This window comes from Oncorhynchus tshawytscha, linkage group LG02, assembly GCF_018296145.1.
Source record: "Oncorhynchus tshawytscha isolate Ot180627B linkage group LG02, Otsh_v2.0, whole genome shotgun sequence".
Taxonomy (NCBI): Eukaryota; Metazoa; Chordata; class Actinopteri; order Salmoniformes; family Salmonidae; genus Oncorhynchus; species Oncorhynchus tshawytscha.
The window spans coordinates 24,448,377-24,474,418 of NC_056430.1; the positions used below are offsets into that span (position 1 = coordinate 24,448,377).

At 43.9% G+C, this 26,042-nt stretch overlaps 1 protein-coding gene across 1 annotated transcript; it reads right to left on the reverse strand.

Annotated features, from left to right (window-relative positions):
• Window positions 1-7,942: 7,942 nt before the first annotated feature.
• LOC112247237 (interferon-induced GTP-binding protein Mx2-like) lies at window positions 7,943-25,397 on the reverse strand. Its single transcript, XM_042295559.1, has 12 exons — window positions 25,095-25,397; window positions 21,611-21,748; window positions 21,279-21,433; window positions 21,000-21,138; window positions 20,676-20,874; window positions 11,135-11,213; window positions 10,895-11,017; window positions 10,672-10,810; window positions 10,297-10,455; window positions 9,559-9,635; window positions 9,152-9,436; window positions 7,943-9,052 (listed from the first exon to the last, which is right to left on the reverse strand). Exons 1-12 carry the CDS (start codon window positions 25,288-25,290, stop codon window positions 8,828-8,830), a joined length of 1,914 nt encoding a protein of 637 aa, XP_042151493.1. The 5' UTR covers window positions 25,291-25,397; the 3' UTR covers window positions 7,943-8,827.
• Window positions 25,398-26,042: the final 645 nt, after the last annotated feature.

Here is a 26,042-nt window from a genome sequence, read left to right on the forward strand (position 1 = left end):
ATCCTTCTGTTCACCTGATTTAGAATTCCTCACAATCAAATGTAGACCGCATTATCTACCAAGAGAATTCTCTTCGATTATAATCACAGCCGTATATACCCCCCCCCAAGCAGACACATCGATGGCTCTGAACGAACTTTATTTAACTCTCTGCAAACTGGAAACGATTTATACGGAGGCTGCATTCATTGTAGCTGGGGATTTTAACAAGGCTAATCTGAAAACAAGACTCCCTAAATTTTATCAGCATATCGATTGCGCAACCAGGGGTGGAAAGACCTTGGATCATTGTTACTCTAACTTCCGCAACGCATATAAGGCCCTGCCCCGCCCCCCTTTCGGAAAAGCTGACCACGACTCCATTTTGTTGATCCCTGCTTACAGACAGAAACTAAAACAAGAGGCTCCCACGCTGAGGTCTGTCCAACGCTGGTCCGACCAAGCTGACTCCACACTCCAAGACTGCTTCCATCACGTGGACTGGGACATGTTTCGTATTGCGTCAGATAACAATATTGACGAAAACGCTGATTCGGTGTGCGAGTTCATTAGAACGTGCGTTGAAGATGTCGTTCCCATAGCAACGATTAAAACATTCCCTAACCAGAAACCGTGGATTGATGGCAGCATTCGTGTGAAACTGAAAGCGCGAACCACTGCTTTTAATCAGGGCAAGGTGTCTGGTAACATGACCGAATACAAACAGTGCAGCTATTCCCTCCGCAAGGCTATCAAACAAGCTAAGCGTCAGTACAGAGACAAAGTAGAATCTCAATTCAACGGCTCAGACACAAGAGGCATGTGGCAGGGTCTACAGTCAATCACGGACTACAGGAAGAAATCCAGCCCAGTCACGGACCAGGATGTCTTGCTCCCAGGCAGACTAAATAACTTTTTTGCCCGCTTTGGGGACAATACAGTGCCACTGACACGGCCTGCAATGAAAACATGCGGTCTCTCCTTCACTGCAGCCGAGGTGAGTAAGACATTTAAACGTGTTAACCCTCGCAAGGCTGCAGGCCCAGACGGCATCCCCAGCCGCGCCCTCAGAGCATGCGCAGACCAGCTGGCCGGTGTGTTTACGGACATATTCAATCAATCCCTATACCAGTCTGCTGTTCCCACATGCTTCAAGAGGGCCACCATTGTTCCTGTTCCCAAGAAAGCTAAGGTAACTGAGCTAAACGACTACCGCCCCATAGCACTCACATCCGTCATCATGAAGTGCTTTGAGAGACTAGTCAAGGACCATATCACCTCCACCCTACCTGACACCCTAGACCCACTCCAATTTGCTTACCGCCCAAATAGGTCCACAGACGATGCAATCTCAACCACACTGCACACTGCCCTAACCCATCTGGACAAGAGGAATACCTATGTGAGAATGCTGTTCATCGACTACAGCTCGGCATTTAACACCATAGTACCCTCCAAGCTCGTCATCAAGCTCGAGACCCTGGGTCTCGACCCGCCCTGTGCAACTGGGTACTGGACTTCCTGACGGGCCGCCCCCAGGTGGTGAGGGTAGGCAACAACATCTCCTCCCCGCTGATCCTCAACACTGGGGCCCCACCAGGGTGCGTTCTGAGCCCTCTCCTGTACTCCCTGTTCACCCACGACTGCGTGGTCACGCAAGCCACCAACTCAATCATCAAGTTTGCGGACGACACAACAGTGGTAGGCTTGATTACCAACAACAACGAGATGGCCTACAGGGAGGAGGTGAGGGCCCTCGGAGTGTGGTGTCAGGAAAATAACCTCACACTCAACGTCAACAAAACTAAGGAGATGATTGTGGACTTCAGGAAACAGCAGAGGGAACACCCCCCTATCCATATCGATGGAACAGTAGTGGAGAGGGTAGCAAGTTTTAAGTTCCTCGGCATACACATCACAGACAAACTGAATTGGTCCACTCACACAGACAGCATCGTGAAGAAGGCGCAGCAGCGCCTCTTCAACTTCAGGAGGCTGAAGAAATTTGGCTTGTCACCAAAAGCACTCACAAACTTCTACAGATGCACAATCGAGAGCATCCTGGCGGGCTGTATCACCGCCTGGTACGGCAACTGCTCCGCCCTCAACCGTAAGGCTCTCCAGAGGGTAGTGAGGTCTGCACAACGCATCACCGGGGGCAAACTACCTGCCCTCCAGGACACCTACACCACCCGATGTTACAGGAAGGCCATAAAGATCATCAAGGACATCAACCACCCGAGCCACTGCCTGTTCACCCCGCTATCATCCAGAAGGCGAGGTCAGTACAGGTGCATCAAAGCTGGGACCGAGAGACTGAAAAACAGCTTCTATCTCAAGGCCATCAGACTGTTAAACAGCCACCACTAACATTGAGTGGCTGCTGCCAACACACTGACAATGACACTGACTCAACTCCAGCCACTTTAATAATGGGAATTGATGGGAAATGATGTAAATATATCACTAGCCACTTTAAACAATGCTACCTTATATAATGTTACTTACCCTACATTATTCATCTCATATGCATACGTATATACTGTACTCTATATCATCGACTGCATCCTTATGTAATACATGTATCACTAGCCACTTTAACTATGCCACTTTGTTTACATACTCATCTCATATGTATATACTGTACTCGATATCATCTACTGTATCTTGCCTATGCTGCTCTGTACCATCACTCATTCATATATCCTTATGTACATATTCTTTATCCCCTTACACTGTGTATAAGACAGTAGTTTTGGAATTGTTAGTTAGATTACTTGTTGGTTATTACTGCATTGTCGGAACTAGAAGCACAAGCATTTTGCTACACTCGCATTAACATCTGCTAACCATGTGTATGTGACAAATAAAATTTGATTTGATTTGATTTGATCTTTTGGAAAGAAGCAGCTGGAAGACATACTGGCAAAGGGCAGGGGACTTCAAATTTGAAATTAGTAGGTGTAAATTAGTTATAATAAAACAATTTATTATAACACAAAGAGAGTGGTATGAGATCTCTCTCAACAATGGACAACAGAGTGCAGCAGGAAATGTCAAGGTTACAGACGTCCAAACCCCTTCACTGCCTGGGTTCCTATCTGGTGTATTTGGAATGGTATGCGTGTGTGCGTACATTTCCCAAATCTTCCCGTACCTTCCTAACATTCCCTTTCCTTCAGAATTTCCTGTACAAAGTCGACAACATGTAGATATATGTCTCTGCCAAATGACTCAGAATGGCCTTTAGGGTTTATAGCAGCAGTCATCATTTCGTTGTCACTTAGGTTACAGGCAAGTGCTGGAAATTGCACCCCAGTGCTGATGTCTAATGGAAGCTCTCTGCTCGCCCAGTTGAAGTCAGTGCCCTGTAATGAGGCAGGTTGCTTGAATAAAACACAAAATGTATGTATTAAAAAATTATCTTTGTGTGTTGTATGAATTACCTCCATATCACGCATTACCAATTTCCCACAACTGGTTGGGAGTGCAGTTCTGCTCAGTGCTCTGTGGATGGTAGTTCCATCCCTCTGTGAATGAGTACAGTTCTGTCTGAAGGCGTGACAAGTACACATACTCTTTATGTTATAATAAAAGTTTTAACCAAGCATGTTTTTATTGGAATTACACATTCAATAACACTGCAATCAATCGAAGCTGTTGTTGTCAACATATTTTCCACTCCATTGTTATGTTTTGCAATTTCGCAAAGCCTAACAAATAACACATTTATGTAACGGCCGTTGTCGGTGGAAGAAGGTGAGGACCAATGCAGTGTGGTACGTGTTCATCTTTTTAATAAAGTAAACTGAACACTGAATAACAAAGAAACAACCGGAACAGTTCTGTCTGGTGTAGACACACAAAGACTGAAAACAACCACCCACAAAACACAATCGAAAACAGGCTACCTAAATATGGTTCTCAATCAGGGACAACGATTGACAGCTGCCTCTGATTGAGAACCATACCAGGCCAATCACAGAAATAGAAAATCATAGAAAAACCAACATAGACAACCCACCTAACTCACGCCCTGACCATATTAAAAAAGACAAAACAAAGGAACTATAAGGTCAGAACGTGACAATTTATCACAGCCTTTAACATATTTGTAATTGTTTACAACCAGCAAATTATACAACAAGTATTCACATACAAATGCAACAACAACAATTAAAAGCTCATGAACAGTCTCATGGTGTCTTCATTGATCACTCACAATGCCAGCTGTCAATTTCCATTGCATGGCATTGACTACCTTTGCGGTGAGCTTTAACTCTGATTTAATAGATTGTACTACAAAACTGACTCCTAGTTTAGTCTCTTAACTTCTTCAAAAAAATAATTAACCACACAGGACACCCACTTCGACATTGGCCCCTTTCAGCCGAGATGATAATTGGTGTTCTGCAATCAAAGAACATTTTCTGAAAATGTAAAAGATATTTGAGGTGTGTTCTGGTGAGAGAAACCAAAATCGCATTGGCCAGCACACAAACAGTAGGTGTGTCAAATACTAACAATTACTTGTTTCCATCACAGACTCTCAGAGCTCTTTGGTTGTGGCAGGATCTGGTGCCAAGACAGCCTGCTGTTGATAGGGAGGCTGTGAAGGCTGGGCCTGCTGGATGGCAGTCAGCAGAGAGGGAAACCAGATAAGCGTATCCATCTTCACATAAAATGAATGACCTTAAGTGACTGATTAGATAGAGGACTATTAAGGATGATCTGAAAGGTGCCTCACTAAGGACTTTTGCAACAGGAACAGGGACGTAAGGGTAATAGAATGCCACAGCTGGGACAGAGGAGTGTTGGCAGCTGTGTAAACAATTAAAACAATTACATTTCTACACTAAACTTGAGAAGAAAATCAACACTTTCATTTCAAAGTGTACAGGTAAGCTAACTCATATGTTAAGGTTAGATGTCTTAGTAAAAAGTAGGATATTATACTAAAGCATAATTTCAGGTGAACAAAAAAAAGTCAATCCTGATCTGCTGGGTGAGCAGACTTCTGTTCCAGACCAGCAATAGCACCCTTGATTATTAACTAATTAGGTTTGATACATTGAATCAGGTGTGTTAGTGCTGGGCCGGAAAATAAATGTGCACACCCAGCAGGGTTGGCCTGCCCCAGTTGTAATAAGTTAATACATTGTGTGACTATTAAGGTACACATACAGTGGGGCAAAAAAGTATTTAGTCAGCCACCAATTGTGAAAGTTCTCCCACTTAAAAAGATGAGAGAGGCCTGTAATTTTCATCATAGGTACACTTCAACTATGACAGATAAAATTAGATTTTTTTTTCTCCAGAAAATCACTTTGTAGGATTTTTAATGAATTTATTTGCAAATTATGGTGGAAAATAAGTATTTGGTCACCTACAAACAAGCAAGATTTCTGGCTCTCACAGACCTGTAACTTCTTCTTTAAGAGGCTCCTCTGTCCTCCACTCGTTGTCCTCCACTTGTATTAATGGCACCTGTTTGAACTTGTTATCAGTATAAAAGACACCTGTCAACAACCTCAAACAGTCAAACTCCAAACTCCACTATGACCAAGACCAAAGAGCTGTCAAAGGACACCAGAAACAAAATTGTAGACCTGCACCAGCCTGGGAAGACTGCATCTGCAATAGGTAAGCAGCTTGGTTTGAAGAAATCAACTGTGGGAGCAATTATTAGGAAATGGAAGACATACAAGACCAAAATGATCACCAGAACGGAATGACCTGCAGAGAGCTGGGATCAAAGTAACAAAGCCTACCATCAGTAACACACTACGCCGCCAGGGACTCAAATCCTGCAGTGCCAGACGTGTCCCCATGCTTAAGCCAGTACATGTCCAGGCCCGTCTGAAGTTTGCTAGAGAGCATTTGGATGATCCAGAAGATTGGGAGAATGTCATACGTTCAGATGAAACCAAAATATAACTTTTTGGTAAAAACTCAACTCATCGTGTTTGGAGGACAAAGAATGCTGAGTTGCATTCAAAGAACACCATACCTACTGTGAAGCATGGGGGTAGAAACATCATGCTTTGGGGCTGTTTTTCTGCAAAGGGACCAGGACGATTGATCCGTGTAAAGGAAAGAATGAATGGGGCCATGTATCGTGAGATTTTGAATGAAAACCTCCTTCCATCAGCAAGGGCATTGAAGATGAAACGTGGCTGGGTCTTTCAGCATGACAATGATCCCAAACACACCGCCCGGGCAACGAAGGAGTGGCTTCGTAAAAAGCATTTCAAGGTCCTGGAGTGGCCTAGCCAGTCTCCAGATCTCAACCCCATAGAAAATCTTTGGAGGGAGTTGAAAGTCCATGTTAGCCAGCAACAGCCCCAAAACATCACTGCCTAGAGGAGATCTGCATGGAGGAATGGGCCAAAATACCAGCAACAGTGTGTGAAAATCTTGTGAAGACTTACAGAAAACGTTTGACCTCTGTCATTGCCAACAAAGGGTATATAACAAAGTATTGAGATAAACTTTTGTTATTGACCAAATACTTATTTCACACAATAATTTGCAAATAAATTCATAAAAAATCCTGCAATGTGATTTTCTGGATTTTTTTTCTCATTTTGTCTGTCATAGTTGAAGTGTACCTATGATGAAAATTACAGGCCTCTCTCATCTTTTTAAGTGGGAGAACTTACTTTTTAGCCCCACTGTATACTGTACAAAGTTACTATTCATATAAGGAAATCAGTCAATTGAAATAAATTCATGAGGCCCTAATCTATGGATTTCACATGACTGGGCAGGGTTTGGGCAGCCCCCCCTACACCCAGCAGACAATCATGCAGATTAAGAAGCAAAAATGTACATTAAATTCTCTGGCAAAGCTCTGGTGGACATTCCTGCAGTCAGCATGCCTATTGCACACCCTCAAAACTTGAGACATCTGTGGCAATGTGCTGTGTGACAAAACTGCTAATTTTAGAGTGGGCTTTTATTTTCCCCAGCACAAGGTGCACCTGTGTAATGATCATGCTGTTTAATAAGATTCTTGATATGCCACAACTGTCTGGTGAATAGATTATCTTGGCAAAGGAGAAATGATCACTAACAGGGATGGAAACCAATTTGTGCACAACATTTGAGAGACAAGCTTTTAGTGCGTATGGAACATTTCTGGGATCTTTTATTTCAGCTCATGAAACAAACACTTTACATGTTGCGTTTATATTTTTGTTCAGTGTATAATTCATGGTATACAATGATGTACCCTTATTCTCTTGGGACATTCATTGGCAGGGTAGCCTAGTGGTTAGAATGTTGGACTAGGAACTGGAAGGTTGCAAGTTCAAACCCCTGAGCTGACAAGGTACAAATCTGTCATTCTGCCCTTGAACAGGCAGTTAACCCACTGTTCCTAGGCTGTCATTGAAAATAAGAATTTGTTCTTAACTGACTTGCCTAGTTAAATAAAGGTAAAAAAAAGAAAACAAAATCTGTAGACAGGGTATGAAAAAAAATATCTGTCTGTCTCCATATTTCAAGAGATGGCATATGATGTTTCTGTGAGATACCTGATTGGTTGGATGATGCTGTTGTTGTCAATTATCCTGAAAAAACAATCAATCCTGCATATTTAACACTATGGAAAGGTCAAATGCTTTATTATCAAATTGTATTTGTCACGTGTTTAGCAGATGTGTAGCTAAATAAATGTTGAAAGAGTGTGGGTGACGGAGAGAAACAAAATGGTGCCATTTGAGGTGGGCGCTGGAGATGTGAGCAGGTGAGTGGGGTGATGTGAATGTTTGTGTGCGTCTGTATGTTTTTGTTTGTTTGTGGATGTTTTGTATTGTTAAAAAAACAATAGGAAAAAAAACTAGTCCAATATAGGATTCCAATAGGATTCTGGTAGAGGTGATACACAATCCTATAGGACTGCAAGAATCGTATAGAATCCTGTCACGGTTGTTGCCGGTAGAAAGAGAGGACCAAAGCGCAGCGTGGTAAGTGTCATTTTAATAGAAAAACTGAACACTACAAAACAACAACGTGACAACCATGACACGAATTAACCACCGTGCATACAAGCAACTTAACATAGACAATCACCCACAACCCACAATGACAAAACAGGCTACCTAAATATGGTTCCCAATCAGAGACAATGACTAATACCTGCCTCTGATTGAGAACCATATCAGGGCAAACACAGAAACAGACAAACTAGACATACAACATAGAATGCCCACTCAGATCACACCCTGACCAAACAAAACATAAAAACAAACAAAGCAAACTATGGTCAGGGCGTGACAAATCCAATATGATTACTTTTTATTTCCAATAGATTCTAATAGGATTCCAAAAGGATTCTGATAGAGGTGACGAGATTCTATTGAAAAAAATTACTAATCCTATAGGATTTTTTCACAAGGGCTGAAATGATGTGGAAACAATGTTGATTCAACCAGTTCTTGCCCAGTGGATAAGTTGACGTTCTGTGGTCCGCACAGGCCCATCCAAACATGATAAAGAGGAAGCATGTTAAAATAACAATACCAATATTTTTTCAGAAATATAAACTGTAAACCACAAGTGAAAATATCAGAAATAAATTATACATTGCCTATTAATAAAAAGATTGCACTTCCTTCTCTGTTCCCAAATGCTATCAGGCAGCTTTCCACTCCACCAGGTAGGCTAGCTGCATTTGAGTTTAATATGATAAACAAAAAAACGATAACAAAGAACTTGACTGCATAGTAACTTTATTTGAACTTAGATAACAGAATCTACCCCAAACCCCAATGCCTACTTCCATTAACCAACCGATCTGAAGTTAGACAAGACCATCCTAAATGTTAACAAGCAGCTATCCATACTAGAACTCCACTAGATAGTTGCGTGCCTTCATCAGGCGTTTGAGCTTGCTCTGCAGTGCAGCCCTCTTGCTGCCGATGTCGATGTCCTCTTTCAGCAGCTGCTCGATTTGGTCCTTCTCCTGCAGAGTCTGAATCATCTCCCTCTGCAGCTGGGAAGCAAACTCCTGCAGCACCAGGTAGCGGATCACCATGGGAATCTGATCAGCCAGACGCTGACTGGCAATCTGTCAAAGAAAAAAAAACGAAGAGGAGTGTATCAGCTCTTGTGCATGAGACAATGAACTTCGTTTAACAGTAGCCTACTGTAAATACTCCCGACTTACATGATAATAGGACTTGAGGTGCAGCATCATCTCCCGTAGGGTAGCATGGGTGTCAGGGCCGTTGACAGTACTCCTTACAGAGACAACAGAGAACCCTTTCTGACTCCCTAAATGATTTTTAACTAACTCTCCCTCCTCCAACTCTTCCTCCTCCCTCTTCCTCTTCCTCAGGCTATAGCTGTAGGTGCTGTCCTGTGTGTACACTATCAGCTCCATCTTGAACTGAGTCCTCAACGTGGACTCAGCCGTAGACTCCTTCTCCTGCTTGATGGTCTCGATCTTAGTCTGAAGGCCAAAAGACAAGTTATTCAATGTGTTATCTCCGCATCTTGTTTAGGTTTAACTTGATGGCCAGCTGTGGCAATATATATGGAAAAGTATATAGAAACAGTTATGAAAACAGTTACCTTTGCTGTTTTCAGAAGGATAGGGAAACCTGTGAAGCTGTTCTGAGCCAGCAGTATGAACGCTTTCCTAGCAGCATCTAGAATAGGGAAGAAACACCACTGTGATACATACAGATGTAGGATCTTAATTTGATCACTCTTTTGTTGCTAAGAATTATTTTGTTGCTAATAAATGCAGATGAGCTTCATGATTTACATCAATTCACTGAAAACACACAATAACACATGGTTATATTAACGGTATTGCACACACACACAATTGTTTATTTGTATTGTTTGTATATTGTTGTATTTAACATTTCTGTGACTGTCCTTGTTTATCAGTGCATCACTATTTTGTTACTTGTCATATTATGTGTTTCTTGTGGACCCCAGGAAGAGTAGCTGCTGCTTCTGCAAAAGTTAATGGGGATCCAAATAAACAAATAGGCATTTTGCATGTAGCCTAATTTTGGCCAGCTGATTTTGGCCAGCCTAACCACCAATCAAGCAACATTATGGACTAAATGTTAAAATCCTGTTGCTGCAGGAACATTTTGCTGCGACAATACTAGTCAAACTAAGATCTGACATCGGTAGGACTCAAAACTACTACCAAACTCAAAGATAGACTACATTCTTGGATGTAAATCATTTTGGTGGCTTCATGGTTGAATCAAACCCAATGACTGGGTTTCAGGATAAGTAAAAATATATATATATATATATATTTAAAGATCTATGTACTCAATACTGTACCTGATAACTCTTTCAGCTTCTTGACTGCTGGTTCTTCCAGTTGTTTGATCTGGTCCTTCACAATCACCTCAAAGGTCTTGTAGTTGATGAACCCTGGGAGCTCCCTTCCACGGTACCGCTTCTCATAATCTGCCACTTCTTTTTCAATCTTCTTATTAACTGCAATATGAGGCATCCACATTATCCTGTTGTTTACAACTTTGATATGATATTTTGTTTGTCTTGAAATATGTGGGCACTACATTTGACATTTTGATGATGGATGACACAGGAAAAGAAAACATTTTGACATAAACGGCAACTCTCGGTTACCAAACTTCCTGACCCAGTATTTATGGCCAATGTTTGATTGGTGTATGAGAATTGTGTACTCACAGTTCTTTCCAGAGCGATCCACGTGTGCCTTCCATTTCCCGAACTCTGTTCTGAGTGTGGAGAAGACATTGATGTCTCCACTTTTCAGCTCCTCCCCAGTGCTCAGGTTAATTGCATCCTGGGTGAACAAAGTCACTTTCTGCCACACGGAAAGAGGAAGTATCACATGTCAGTGTATCCTAAGAATGAGGGACTATGATTGCTTTGAGCTTCAGGGACTCACATCGATCAGAAAATACAGCCGTTCTTTTGGGTCTTCAGGGGGTCCGGTACCACATTTCTCCAGAGCGGTACGTGTCTCCTCCAGCTTTTCCTCAATCTGCTCTTTTAGACGAGGCATGGATTTCTAAACACAAAGAAAGACATTCAAACAAGCATATAACAATACACCCTGCAAATAATCACAGTATATTCACATAAAGCCAGAGAGGTACAGGGACATCATAATGTAAGAGGAATTCACCTCGATATGTTGCACTAGTTCAAGAGTTAATTTCTCCGCCAGTTTAGGGATGGTGGCATGCCCCTCATCATAAAGTGTGCTACATAAAGGATAGAGAAAATGTGAAAATACAATGCAAACCTTTCAGAAAATGTTGATGTATTTGTCAGACAATAAGACAACAACAACAACAACAACACAGATCTGAAAATTATAGGGGAGACAGTCTAAAAACACACCGGTAGGATTATCAGACGTTTTCCGTCAACAATACTTAGCAACTCTGAACAGAATGTCACAGTCACTCTCTTTTGTGCTCACACAGCAAAGACCTTGAAGTCATTAACCAGTCAGAATTGTTCAAATAACTCAAACCGGAAGGTGGCAATAGTGTTGCTTGGAAATGCATGTCTGTGTGTGTTGCTTTATGGTCTAGTCCAGGTATTCCCAAACTGGGGTACGCGCAATGCCATTGGGGGTACACCAAATAAAAATGATTGATTAAAAAAATATATAATTCTTCACATTTTTAAACAGTTATATTTTCCAACAGGGCTATACATTTGGGTAAGGTTTTTTTCTTGCCTGAGTAGCCTCGTTTCACTGCCAAAAATAAAATTAAACCATCTAGTAAACAATCTAGTTTAACTTTGTTAAAGCAAGGCCCCTGAACTCTCATGTGTTTTCTGCACAATGCAATGATATGGGCAGCGACCATGTAACGCTTTTACAACATACAGAAGTGCGCTGGTTATCAAGGGGGAAAGTATTGACACATCCTTTTGAATTGAGAGACGAGCTTAAAGTTATCTTTACTGACCGCTTGCATGATGACGACACGACTGGTCTTCTGGGTGATATTTTTTTTTACCGCTTCCATGATGATGGGTTTCTGGTGGTCTATCTGGGTGATATTTTTTCTCGCCTCAATGATCTGAATCTAGGATTACAGGGACTCTCCGCAACTATATTCAATGTGCGGGACAAAATTGAGGCTATGATTAAGAAGTTGGAGCTCTTCTCTGTCTGCATTAACAAGGACAACACACAGGTCTTACCATCATTCTATGATTTGTTTGTGTGCAAATGAACTCAAGCTTACGGACAATGTCAAATGTGATATAGAGAAACACCTGAGTGAGTTGGGTGCGCAATTACGCAGGTACTTTCCCGTAACGGTTGACACAAACAACTGGATTCGTTATCCCTTCATGCCCTGCATCCAGTCTATGTGAACAAGAGAGCCCCATCGAAATTTCAACATGCGGTTCTGTGAAAATTTAATTTAATCAGAAGCCACCACCAGATTTCTGGATTGGGCTGCGCTCAGAGTATCCTGCCTTGGCAAATCGTGCTGTAAAGACACTGATGCCCGTTGCAACCATATACCTATGTGAAAGTGGATTCTTGGCCCTCACTAGCATGAAAACTAAATACAGGCACAGACTGTGTGTGGAAAATAATTTAAGACTGAGACTCTCTCCAATACAACCCAACATTGCAGAGTTATGTGCATCCTTTCAAGCACACCCTTCTCATTAACCTGTGGTGAGTTATTCACAATTTTCAATGAACAAATAAGGTTGTATATGTAAGATGGTTAAATAAAGAGAAAAATTATTGATTATTATTATATTATTATTTGTGCCCTGGTCCTATAAGAGCTCTTTGTCACTTCCCATGAGCCGGGTTGTGACAAAAACTCACACTCATTCTTATGTTTTATAAATGTATTGTATAGTGTGTGTGTGGCAGGCTTAGAATGATGGCAAAAAACAACATTTGAGAGTGAGCTGACCCTGGTGCTAGAGGGGGTACGTAGCTGGAGGTTGAATGTTTGAAGGGGTTCTTACGACTTCTACCGAAATCACCGGTCTTCTAGCCATCATTGATCCATTTTTCATTTTCCATCGGTTTTGTCTTGTCTTCCCACACACCTGGTTTCAATCCCATTCATTACCTGTTGTGTATTTAACCCTCTGTTTCCCCTCATGTCTTTGTCAGAGATTGTTTTATGGTTGTATAGGTGCGCAACAGGTCCTCGTACCCATGTTTATTTATTTATGTATGTACATATTAGTGTTTGGAGCATGTTAAGTGGGCATTTATTAAAAGACACCATTTACACTCCGTTTGACTCTCCTGCGCCTGACTTCCCTGCCACCTATTCACACGATTCTGACAGAATCTCTGACCAAAAATATGAAGTCAGCAGGAGAAGACACTTTGCTCATGGAGGTGGAGGAACGCGTCATGGAACAAGCGGAGGAGATTGACAGTCTGAGCGCTGCCATGGATCCCATTGTCCAGAATATGGACCGCTGGGAGAGACAGGGAGTTTCTCCAGCGCCTCCACCACCACAACCGGGATCTCCCTTGAACGCCTTTTCTCCTCCTGAACCTAACAAGATCCATTTATCCCTACCCACGGGATACAACGGAGATACTGCCGGCTGCCAGGGTTTTCTCCTTAAACTGAACTTGTATCTGGCCACTGTCTCCCCAGTACCATCGGACCGTGAGAAGAGTTGTGCCCTCATCTCATGCCTGACCAGGAAAGCCCTGGAGTGAGCCAGCGCTGTGTGTAGAGAGGAGGATGCGGCGTTGGACCATTTTGAGGAGTTCAGCTGCCATTTCAGGACAGTATTCGATCACCCACCCGACTGCAGAGCGGCAGGTGAGTGCCTCTATCATCTGAGGCAGGAGACGAGGAGTGCACAGGAGTTTGCTCTGGAGTTTAGGAACCTGGCTCCTGGCGCTGGATGGAGCAACAGGGCCCTGATCGACCATTACCGTTGTAGTCTACGCGAGGACGTCCGTCGGGAGCTGGCCTGTAGAGACACCACCCTCACCTTTGACCAGCTGGTGGACATGTCATTCAGGCTGGACAACATGCTGGCTACTCGTGGACGTCTAGATCGGGGTCTGGTTGTTCCATCCTCCTGCACCCTCTCTCCCGAACCTATGGAATTGGGAGGGATGGTGCGCAGGGAGACTGGAGGGGGTTCCCGCTCGAGCACCATCTATGGTCGCAGAGGGCACACTGCTGGTCGGTGCCGGGTTGGTTCCTCTGGGAATAGAGAAGGCAGGCAGGGCACTCTGGCATCACCCCAGGTGAGTAGACACCATTCTCATCCAGAGCCCTCTGTTGCACTAATGTTTGTCTCTGTCACATTTCCTGATTCCCCCTGCATTCCCAGTTTAAGGCGCTAGTAGAGTCAGACGCGGCTGGGAATTTCATTTATAAAAGTTTAGCTCATAGTTTAGGGATCCCTATTGTTTCTGTGGATATGCCTTTCCCTATTCATGCCTTAGATAGTCGACCATTAGGGTCAGGTTTTATCAGGGAGGTCACCGCACCTTTGTGTATGAAAACGCAGGAGGGTCACAAGGAGAAGATTAGTCTTTTCCTTACTGATTCTCCTGCGTATTCTGTGGTGCTAGGCCTACCCTGGTTAGCTTGTCATAACCCCACTGTTTCTTGGCCACAGAGGGCTCTCACAGGGTGGTCGCGAGAGTGCTCAGGTAGGTGTTTAGGGGTTTCCGTTGGTGCTACTACGGTGGAAAGTCCAGACCAGGTCTCCAACGTGCGCATTCCCCCCGAATATGCCGATTTGGCTCTCGCCTTCTATAAAAAGAAGGCGACTCAATTACCACCCATCGACGGGGGGATTGTGCGATAGATCTCCTGGTAGATGCTGCATATCCCAGGAGTCATGTGTATCCCCTGTCGCAAGCGGAGACGGTGGCTATGGAGACATATGTTTCTGAATCCCTGTGTCAGGGGTACATTCAGCCATCCATTTCACCTGTCTCCTTGAGTTTCTTTTTTGTGAAGAAGAAGGATGGCGGTTTACGCCCCCGTGCATTGATTATCGAGGTCTCAATAAAATCACAGTGAAATATAGTTACCCGCTACCTCTGATAACTACGGTTATTGAGTCAATGCACGGGGCATGCTTTTTCACAAAATTGGATCTCAGAAGTGCGTACCACCTGGTGCGTATTCGGAAGGGTGGAAGACCGCATTTAGCACCACCTCGGGTCATTATGAGTACCTTGTCATGCCATATGGGTTGATGAATGCTCCATCAGTCTTCCAATCATTTGTTGATGAGATCTTCAGGGACCTGCACGGGCAGGGTGTAGTGGTGTATATCGATGATATCCTGATATACTCCTCTACACGCGCCGAGCATGTGTCCCTGGTGAGCAGGGTGCTTGGTCGCCTGTTGGAGCATGATCTATATGTCAAGGCTGAGAAATGCTTGTTCTTCCAACAATCCAACTCCTTCCTAGGGCATCGGATTTCCACATCAGGAGTGGAAATGGAGAGCGACCGCATTGCAGCCGTGCGTGATTGGCCGACTCCAACCACGGTAAAGGAGGTGCAGCATTTTTTTAGGGTTTGCCAATTACTACCGGAGGTTTATCGGGGTTTTGGTCAGGTTGCTGCTCCCATTACCTCACTGCTAAAGGGGGCCCGGTGCGCTTGCAGTGGTCGGCTGAGGCGAACAGGGCTTTTGGGCACTTGAAGACTCTGTTTACCTCGGTACCTGTGTTGGCTCATCCGGATCCCTCTCTGCCATTCATAGTGGAGGTGGACGCATCCGAAGCTGGGATAGGAGCAGTGCTCTCTCAGCGTTCGGGTGAGCCACTGACGCTTCGCCCCTGTGCTTTCTTTTCGAAGAAGCTCAGCCCGGCGGAGCGAAACTATGATGTGGGGGACCGGGAGCTGTTAGCTGTGGTAAAAGCCTTGAAGGCATGGAGGCATTGGCTTGAGGGGGCTAAACACACCTTTCTTATCTGGACTGACCACCACAATCTGGAGTACATCCGGGAGGCGAAGAGACTGAATCCTCGCCAGGCAAGGTGGGCCATGTTTTTCACTCGTTTTGTGTTTACTCTTTCTTACAGACCAGGCTCCCAGAACATTAAGGCAGACGCATTGTCTCGGCTATATAACACAGAGGAGCGGTCCATGGATCCCACTCCCATCTTCTTGTTTGGTGGCGCCAGTAGTGTGGGAGCTGGACGCGGACATTGAGCGGGCGTCACATGCAGAGCCCTCTCCCCCTGAGTGTCCAGCTGGTCGTCTGTACGTTCCGTCTGCTGTCCGCGACCGAATGACCTATTTGGCTCACATATCACCCTCTGGTCATCCTGGGATAGGTCGGACGATGCGCTGTCAAGATGGGAGGTACTGGTGGCCCACTTTAGCTAAGGACGTGAGGATTTATGTTTCCTCCTGCTCGATGTGCGCCCAGCGCAAGGCTCCTAGACACCTGCCCAGAGGTAAGCTACAACCTTTACCCGTTCCACAACAGCCGTGGTCGCACCTGTCGGTGGATTTATTTTTTAAATGTTACTCCTTTTTGTCCCCAATTTCGTGGTATCCAATTGTTTTAGTAGCTACTATCTTGTCTCATCGCTACAACTCCCGTACGGGCTCGGGAGAGACGAAGGTTGAAAGTCATGGGTCCTCCGATACACAACCCAACCAAGCCGCACTGCTTCTTAACACAGCGCGCATCCAACCCGGAAGCCAGCCGCACCAATGTGTCGGAGGAAACACAGTGCACCTGGCAACCTTGGTTAGCGCGCACTGCGCCCGGCCCGCCACAGGAGTCGCTGGTGCGCGATAAGACAAGGATATCCCTACCGGCCAAGCCCTCCCTAATCCGGACGACGCTAGGCCAATTGTGCGTCGCCCCACAGACCTGCCGGTCGTGGCCGGTTACGACAGAGCCTGGGCACGAACCCAGGGTCCCTGGTGGCACAGCTGGCGCTGCAGTACAGCACCCTTAACCACTGCGCCACCCGGGAGGCCTCGTCGATGGATTTTTTTGACTGATCTTCCACCTTCACAGGGTTACACCACGATCCTGGTCGTTGTGGATCGGTTTTTGAAGTCCTGTCGTCTCCTCCCTTTGCCCGGTCTCCCTACGGCCTTACAAACTGCAGAGGCCCTTTTTACACATGTTTTCCGGCACTATGGGGTGCCTGAGGATATAGTGTCTGATTGGGGTCCCCAGTTCACATCAAGCGTCTGGAAGGCATTCATGGAACGTCTGGGGGTCTCGGTTAGTCTTACCTCAGGTTTTCACCCCGAGAGTAATGGGCAGGTGGAGAGGGTTAACCAGGATGTGGGTAGGTTTCTGCGGTCTTATTGCCAGGACCGGCCGGAGGAGTGGGCGAAGTTCGTGCCCTGGGCAGAGATGGCCCAGAACTCGCTACGTCACTCCTCCACTAACCTTACTCCCTTTCAATGTGCATTGGGGTATCAGCCGGTTCTGGCTCCTTGGCAGCAGAGTCAGACCGAGGCTCCTGCGGTGGACAATTGGTTTCGGCGTGCTGAGGAAAGCTGGGAGGCAGCCCACGCCAGAAAATTGGTGCAGACCGTCGCTGCAGTGAGGCCCCGGTGTTCGCACCAGGGGACAGGGTCTGGCTCTCGACCCGAAACCTGTCCCTCTGCCTGCTCTGCCGGAAGCTGGGTCCGCGGTTTGTGGGGCCGTTTAAAGTCCTGAGGAGAGTGAACGAGGTATGTTATAGGTTCCAACTGCCCACTAATTACCGTATTAACCCCTCGTTCCATGTGTCTCTCCTCAGGCCGGTGGGGGCTGGCCCACTCCAGGAGGCTGAAGTGCGTGATGTTCCTCCGCCTCCTCTAGACATCGAGGGGGTCCCGGAGTACTCTGCTCGATCCATTTTGGATTCGAGACGTCGGGCGAGGGGCCTTCAGTACCTCATGGACTGGGAGGAGAGATGCTGGCTTCCAGTGGAGGACGTGTTAGATCCTTCCATGTTAAATCCTGACTCCATCCTGATTGCCCTGCACCTCGCCCTCCGGTCGTCACGACTTCTGCCGAAGTTGTTGCCTCTCCTTGTTCGGGCAGTGCTCGGCGGTCGACGTCACCGGTCTCCTAGCCATCATTGATCCATTTTTCATTTTCCATTGGTTTTGTCTTGTCTTCCCACACACCTGGTTTCAATCCAATTCATTACCTGTTGTGTATTTAACCCTCTGTTTCCCCTCATGTCTTTGTCAGAAATTGTTTTATGTCAGTGCTGTTTTATGGTTGTATAGGTGCGCAACGGGTCCTCGTACCCATGTTGATTTACAGTGCCTTGCGAAAGTATTCGGCCCCCTTGAACTTTGCGACCTTTTGCCACATTTCAGGCTTCAAACATAAAGATATAAAACTGTATTTTTTTGTGAAGAATCAACAACAAGTGGGACACAATCATGAAGTGGAACGACATTTATTGGATATTTAAAACTTTTTTAACAAATCAAAAACTGAAAAATTGGGCGTGCAAAATTATTCAGCCCCTTAAGTTAATACTTTGTAGCGCCACCTTTTGCTGCGATTACAGCTGTAAGTCGCTTGGGGTATGTCTCTATCAGTTTTGCACATCGAGAGACTGAAGATTTTTCCCATTCCTCCTTGCAAAACAGCTCGAGCTCAGTGAGGTTGGATGGAGAGCATTTGTGAACAGCAGTTTTCAGTTCTTTCCACAGATTCTCGATTGGATTCAGGTCTGGACTTTGACTTGGCCATTCTAACACCTGGATATGTTTATTTTTTAACCATTCCATTGTAGATTTTGCTTTATGTTTTGGATCATTGTCTTGTTGGAAGACAAATCTCCGTCCCAGTCTCAGGTCTTTTGCAGACTCCCATCAGGTTTTCTTCCAGAATGGTCCTGTATTTGGCTCCATCCATCTTCCCATCAATTTTAACCATCTTCCCTGTCCCTGCTGAAGAAAAGCAGGCCCAAACCATGATGCTGCCACCATCATGTTTGACAGTGGGGATGGTATGTTCAGGGTGATGAGCTGTGTTGCTTTTACGCCAAACATAACGTTTTGCATTGTTGCCAAAAAGTTCAATTTTGGTTTCATCTGACCAGAGCACCTTCTTCCACATGTTTGGTGTGTCTCCCAGGTGGCTTGTGGCAAACTTTAAACGACACTTTTTATGGATATCTTTAAGAAATGGCTTTCTTCTTGCCACTCTTCCATAAAGGCCAGATTTGTGCAATATACGACTGATTGTTGTCCTATGGACAGAGTCTCCCACCTCAGCTGTAGATCTCTGCAGTTCATCCAGAGTGATCATGGGCCTCTTGGCTGCATCTCTGATCAGTCTTCTCCTTGTATGAGCTGAAAGTATAGAGGGACGGCCAGGTCTTGGTAGATTTGCAGTGGTCTGATACTCCTTCCATTTCAATATTATCGCTTGCACAGATGTTTAAAGCTTGGGAAATCTTTTTGTATCAAAATCTGGCTTTAAACTTCTTCACAACAGTATCTCGGACCTGCCTGGTGTGTTCCTTGTTCTTCATGATGCTCTCTGCGCTTTTAACGGACCTCTGAGACTATCACAATGCAGGTGCATTTATACGGAGACTTGATTACACACAGGTGGATTGTATTTATCATCATTAGTCATTTAGGTCAACATTGGATCATTCAGAGATCCTCAATGAACTTCTGGAGAGAGTTTGCTGCACTGAAAGTAAAGGGGCTGAATAATTTTGCACGCCCAATTTTTCAGTTTTTGATTTGTTAAAAAGTTTGAAATATCCAATAAATGTCGTTCCACTTCATGATTGTGTCCCACTTGTTGTTGATTCTTCACAAAAAAATACAGTTTTATATCTTTATGTTTGAAGCCTGAAAAAGGTCGCATGTGGGGGCGAATATTTCAAAAGGTGTATGTATGTACATACGCAAAGTTCAAGGGGGCACATGATTCTGACAATACTTTGCTCAGTTAGGAAGCTAACTAATAAGCTAGTGCACATTGTCAAACCTAAAACAAAAAAACGATATTCAAGCACAAAAATTCCTTTGTTTTGTGCTTGAAGAACTACCTGTCATAAGTGCCCTATTCTTTTGCTTTTTCTTGTCCAGCTCCCTCACAAAAAACATTATAGCAATTTTGAAACTGCAGTAAAGTGCAGTAACTGCAGTTGACTGTAGTATTCTGCACGCAGTAATTACAGAATAACTGAGTGTACTGACTGTAACTGTTAGCTACACTGCAAAAAACTAAAACAGTAAAAAAAGCAGGGTTATTTTGAACGCAGTATTTCATAAGTGCCCATACTTTTCAGTTTCTATACTGTAGCACTTTGAAACTACAAAAGTCAGTAACTGCAGTTGACTGTAGGGTCCAGTCACCTCCCCTGCACGTGGAGGTCTGTGCTGCTCTGACTGGCTCAAAGTCAAGTCTGTTGGCTCAAAGTCACAGCTGAGCGTTGCAATTCTACAAATAGAAACTGCAGTTTCATCGGTACCAGGTCAGTACACAGCAGGTACGTATTTTATTCTAGCAAGAGAAGGAACGGCCTCATACTGTGATCAGTACCTATCGGCAGACTCAGATTCTCAGTGTGTTTCATGCTTAAGATGGTCTGGCTTAATGGCTGGAATCTTTGGTAAATCTTGTTATCTCGTGGGGTAAAGAGCAATAATTGGCCGCAGAATGTTCATGACTAATTGTCAACCCTCTGTGTACCAGACTTAAAGCACACTTCAATCCAGAGGACCAACCTGAGATGAGCGTGCTCTTTGAAGAAAGCCTTCTCCCTCTCTGTGGCCTCGGTCAGTGAGACTCGCTCCATGATCTCTTTCTGTCCCCTGCACTTGACTATCATGTAGCCCTTAGTCAGCTGGATAACCTCATTATGAACTATGTCCACCACAGTCTCCTCTGTGCCTTTGTCTACCAAGTCGGGCTTGGTCAGGATGCCTGTTCAATGGGAAACACACGCAAGTCTCGCTCATTAAACTCAACACAAGTCTACATGGTTTATAATCACCATTACACAAGAGCTTGCTTCATAATAGTTTAGTAAATAATAAAGGGTGGAATACCTAATGTCCTTTCACCTTCAGGGTCCACCTCTTGTGCCATCTTCAAAGCCTCTGTGGTTGCAATGTCAACGTTGCATGGCACAACCACCAAGTTGATTGTTTCTTGCTTTGTGATGAACTTCCGTATCAGTCTCTTAATCTGGAAATGCCAAAGATTATTAAACTGTACATAACGTGTGGTGGGGGGGATACGTGTCATTTTGGCTTCTGCTCTAAAACTGGGGTGACAAATGAACAGTGGTTCCCTACTAATATTGGGGGTGGGGTGGAGGTATGTACCTGTTCCCCAATGTTCTCAGGTTGACCCTTGACAGCTACACGGGCGATGCCTGGCAAGTCGATGAGTGTGAGGTCTGGGACGTCAGGGGAGCCAATCTCCAAGCTGATGAGGTCATCACTGATACCCACCCCCACACCTGCCATTTCATCCTGGGCTGGAGGGGGGATAAGAATACAGGTGCCTTAGAACTAACAGGTGCCTTAGTACCAACAGTTAATGATAATTTTAATGGTTTTAGGTAAATATGAAAATAGTATGTTAGTGAAGAATAGTGACTCAGTTTAGACGCTTGAGGTAATGAGAGTGGGTCAATGACAGTGACCACACCCACCTTTCCGAATTTTGTTCTCCACATCAGAGGGATCCTCAATCTCCTCCTCACGGTCCTGGTAGCTGATTTTTCCGTGCCATTCCTCTCCTTCTTTCTTCCTTTTCATCTTCAGCTCGAGGGGGCATCGTGTTACAATACCTGTCAGGGTTGACAGAGGAGGAGTTAGAGAGTGTAAAAGAGATTAGATGACTGCAAGAAACCCAGAGAAAAACAGCCCATATACATCACCCTGTCAGAGAGTTCATTGGAAGAAGAGGAGTGAGAGAGAGAAAAAAAGAATATCAACTTACAGTGCCTTCGGTGTTGATATGTTACAGCCTTACACTAAAATGAATTACATTTCAAAAAAATTCCTCAGAAATCTACACACAATAACCCAAATGACAAAGCGAAAACAGGTTTTTAGAAATTTTTGCAAATGCATTAAAAATAAAAAAACAGAAATACCTTATTTACATAAGTATTCAGACCCTTTGCTATGAGGCTCGAAATTGAGCTCAGGTTCATCCTGTTTCCATTGATCATCCTTGAGATGTTTCTACAACTTGATTGGAGTCCACCTGTGGTAAATTTGAGTGATTGGACATGATTTGGAAAGGCACACACCTGTCTATATAAAGTCCCACAGTTGACAGTGCATGTCAGAGCAAAAACCAAACCATCAGGTCGAAGGAATTGTCCGTAGAGCCTCGAGACTGTATTGTGTCGTAGGCACAGGTCTGGGGAAGGGTACCAAAAAGTGTCTGAGCATTGAAGGTCCCCAAGAACACAGTGGCCTCCATCATTCTTAAATGGTAGAAGTTTGGAACCACCAAGACTCTTCCTAGAGCTGGCCGCCCGGCCAAACTGAGCAATCGGGGGAGAAGGGCCCCTGATCAGGCCTTTATAGTAGAGTGGCCAGACGGAAGCCACTCCTCAGTAAGGCACATGACAGCACTCTTGGAGTTTGCCAAAAGGCACCTACAGACTCTCAGACCATGATAAAAAGATTCTATGGTCTTACGAAACCGAGATTGAACTCTTTGGCCTGAATGCAAAGCGTCACATCTGGGGGAAACCTGGCACCATCCCTAAGGCTAAGCATGGTGGTGGCAGCATCATGCTGTGAGGATGTTTTTCAGTGGTAGGGACTGGGAGACTAGTCAGGATCAAGGCAAAGATGAACGGAACAAAATACAGAGAGATCCTCGATGAAAACCTGCTCCAGAGCACTCAGGACCTCAGACTGGGGAGAAGGTTCACCTTCCAACAGGACAATGACCCTAACCACACAGCCAAGACAATGCAGGAGTGGCTTTGGGACAAGTACCCTGAATGACATTGAGTGGCCCAGCCAGAGCCCAGACTTGAACCTGATCTAACATTTTTGGAGAGACCTGAAAATAGCTGTGAAGCGACGCTCCCCATCCAACTTGACAGAGCTTGAGAGGATCTGCAGAGAAGAATGGCAGAAACTCCCCAAATACAGGTGTGCCAAACTTGTAGCATTATACCCAAGAAGACTCGAGGCTGTAATCACTGCCAAAGGTGCTTCAACCAAGTACTGAGTAAAGGGTGAGGATACTTATGTAAATGTGATACTTTTTAATACATTAGCAAACATTTATAAAAACCTGTTTTTGCTTTGTCATTATGGGGTAATGTGTGTAGATTGATGAGGGAAAAAAATTATTTAATCAATTTTATAATATGGTTGTAATCTAACAAAATGTGGAAAAAATCTAGGGGTCTGAATACTTTCCAAAGGCACTGTACATATCAACTATAACATCAGAAACTAAACATAGAAACTAGCAAACACAATTGCATTTTATCAATGGCAAATTTAATGCACAAAAATACCGTGATGAGATCCTGTATCTGTGACCAACAGATGCATATCTTTATTCCTAGTCATGTGAAATCCATAGAATTGGACCTTATTTATTTATTTCAATTGACTGATTTCCTCATTTGAACTGTAACTCAGTAAAATCAATGAAATTGTTGCATGTTGCATTTATATTTTTGTTCAGTAAAGTTGATTGCAACATACTGGCTGAGTACTCATATTATTTATTGGATTACATGCCATTTAGGGACCTACTTTCCCACTGCCCTCATCTGTTTTTTTATTAATTTTTTATTAACAACAATAACAATACAGAGTGTACACGAGGGAACACAAGTATATATAATTTATATACAATGGACAATTGAGCTAGGGGGTACAATATCAGATTACACAAAGACCTTAATCAGGGACATACATACACTTATAATTCTAACAGCTTTTTTTTTTAGAAGAGTATTTAATTGTCTTAAAATACAGTTCAATTTATTTTTGTAGGGTAAGAAAATGTGTTTTTTTGTTTGTAAGTGTACATTTGTGAATATGAAATTTGGCCAAAAGAATAATGACATGAATTACATAAAAATGTTTCAGCTTATTCCCATCGTAGGTAAAGAATCCAAGCAGTACATCTCTCCACAATAGTGTAAGACCTTCATAAACGTGTTCAATTATAAATCTACTGATGTCTTGTCACAGTTTTCTTACATGAATACAATGACACAAAAGATGCAACACTGTTTCTGGGTGGTTACTACAAAAGGAGCAATTTGAGCAAATCTTCATATAGTGGTTGGCAGGATAATATTTATGAATAATTTTAAAGGAAACTTCCTTAATTCTGTTAACAAGTAGGTATGTGTGTCGCAACATCCAAACTTTTTTCCAACAGATATTATCAATAAATCCATTCCAATAAGGCATGACATAAGGTCCTGACATACAACATACTGCTGAAACAAGGTTGGTATCGCTCTGTTGTTGAATGGACCAAAAGAGAAACAAATATTTCCTACTGATGAGTCAACAGGGACAATAGAAAGGCAGGCTCTGAGGGTCAGGTCTTGACACGTTCCTGAATAATAGAGCAACACCTGAGGGAACGGCATCTAAAACAATTGCAAGATCTTTAGGTGTTACAGGGACCTTGTAAAGTGATATGAATTCCTTATAAGTGCATTTACCAGTTGGCTCACCAATATAATATTATTTCGGAACCAATATTCTAAAAACCACTGCCCTCATCTCACCTGTTTCATCAGAATCTAAGTAACTTTTATTCGCCAAGTACATTTACATGGGGCGGCAGGGTAGCCTAGTGGTTAGAGCGTTGGAGATTGCTATATCAAATTCCCGAGCTGACAAGGTTAAGAAAAATCTGTCTTCTGCCACTGAACAAGGCAGTTAACCCACTGTGCCTAGACGTCATTGAAGATAAGAATTTGTTCGTAACTGACTTGCCTAGTTAAATAAAGGTACAAAAAAATGTGCATGTACCGACCAGGAATTTGACATGATGAAGCCACAATAAACACATAATTTACACTATCAACATGTACACTATGTAGAAAAACGACAACTACAGACACTGTGAACACTATAAACTACACGATAAATTATGCACGTACAGAATGTTCATGAATTATCACTCACCACTCCCCCGACAACTTGGCAAAGCCACCCCAGACAGCGCCTCCAGCACGGAGCTCTTTCCCGAACTCTGGTCCCCTATCACGGCGATGGCAGGCAGGGCAAGGTCCTTCTCTACGCCAAGGGAGCGTAGAGAGTCGATGAGGTCAATACTAGGACGCACCTTCTCCTCATAATGTTGGTTCAGCGTATAATTCATGATTTGCGATAAAAAACGGTTAATACACTGCAACTGACTACACTGCAACTGACTACTGGCTGTACAAGATCTGTAGAAATAGTCATCCCCGTGAAACGATTCTTAACCATAATAGAGTTTCACTTTCAGTTCTTCAACAGCGAGGTAACCTGTGTTTCATCTCACTCGATTTTACATACATTTTTCAAACGTTCAAATTTCAATAGCTCAACCATCCTGAGGCCAGAGAGTAATTAATTGACTTGCAGCCTGTACGTGTTGATGTGAAATATTAAGTATGTCTTAAACTGTAAACCATGGACAAAGTGGCAGAGACTTAACAATATTCAGATTAACATCATGTCAATTTAAACATCATAATAGACAGGTCGGAACTAACATGGCTGAATTCCTCCTCCGGGCAGTGAAGAGACCTGACCCCTCTGGAGGTGCAGGTGTAGAGGGACCTCGAACTGATGCTAAAGTTCGCACCGGACAGACGCGGGAGTCTATCCAAATCTTGTGTCCTTAGTAAGCCTTTGAAATAATCAATCATATTTTTTTAAAGTTTTGATGGAAAAGTAGGTAAAAAAGTGTATTTAATGGTCGTCACAATTGTGACCAGTGGGATAATGTGATGTATACTGAATTAACATATTTCTCCTATGCAGTCATGAAAATGCTTATATATCCCAGCTGTCACGCCCTTGCCATAGAGAGGCATTTAATTCTCTATTTTGGTTAGGCCAGGGTGTGACTAATGTGGGCATTCT

Coding starts and splice junctions, on each gene's coding strand:
- LOC112247237 (XM_042295559.1), bottom strand. CDS start 25,290: ATGAATTATACGCTGAACCAACATTATGAGGAGAAGGTGCGTCCTAGT. Junction 21,434..21,610: donor GGAGAACAAAATTCGGAAAG/GTGGGTGTGGTC, acceptor TCCCCCCTCCAG/CCCAGGATGAAATGGCAGGT. Junction 10,456..10,671: donor GGATCGCTCTGGAAAGAACT/GTGAGTACACAA, acceptor CTCATATTGCAG/TTAATAAGAAGATTGAAAAA.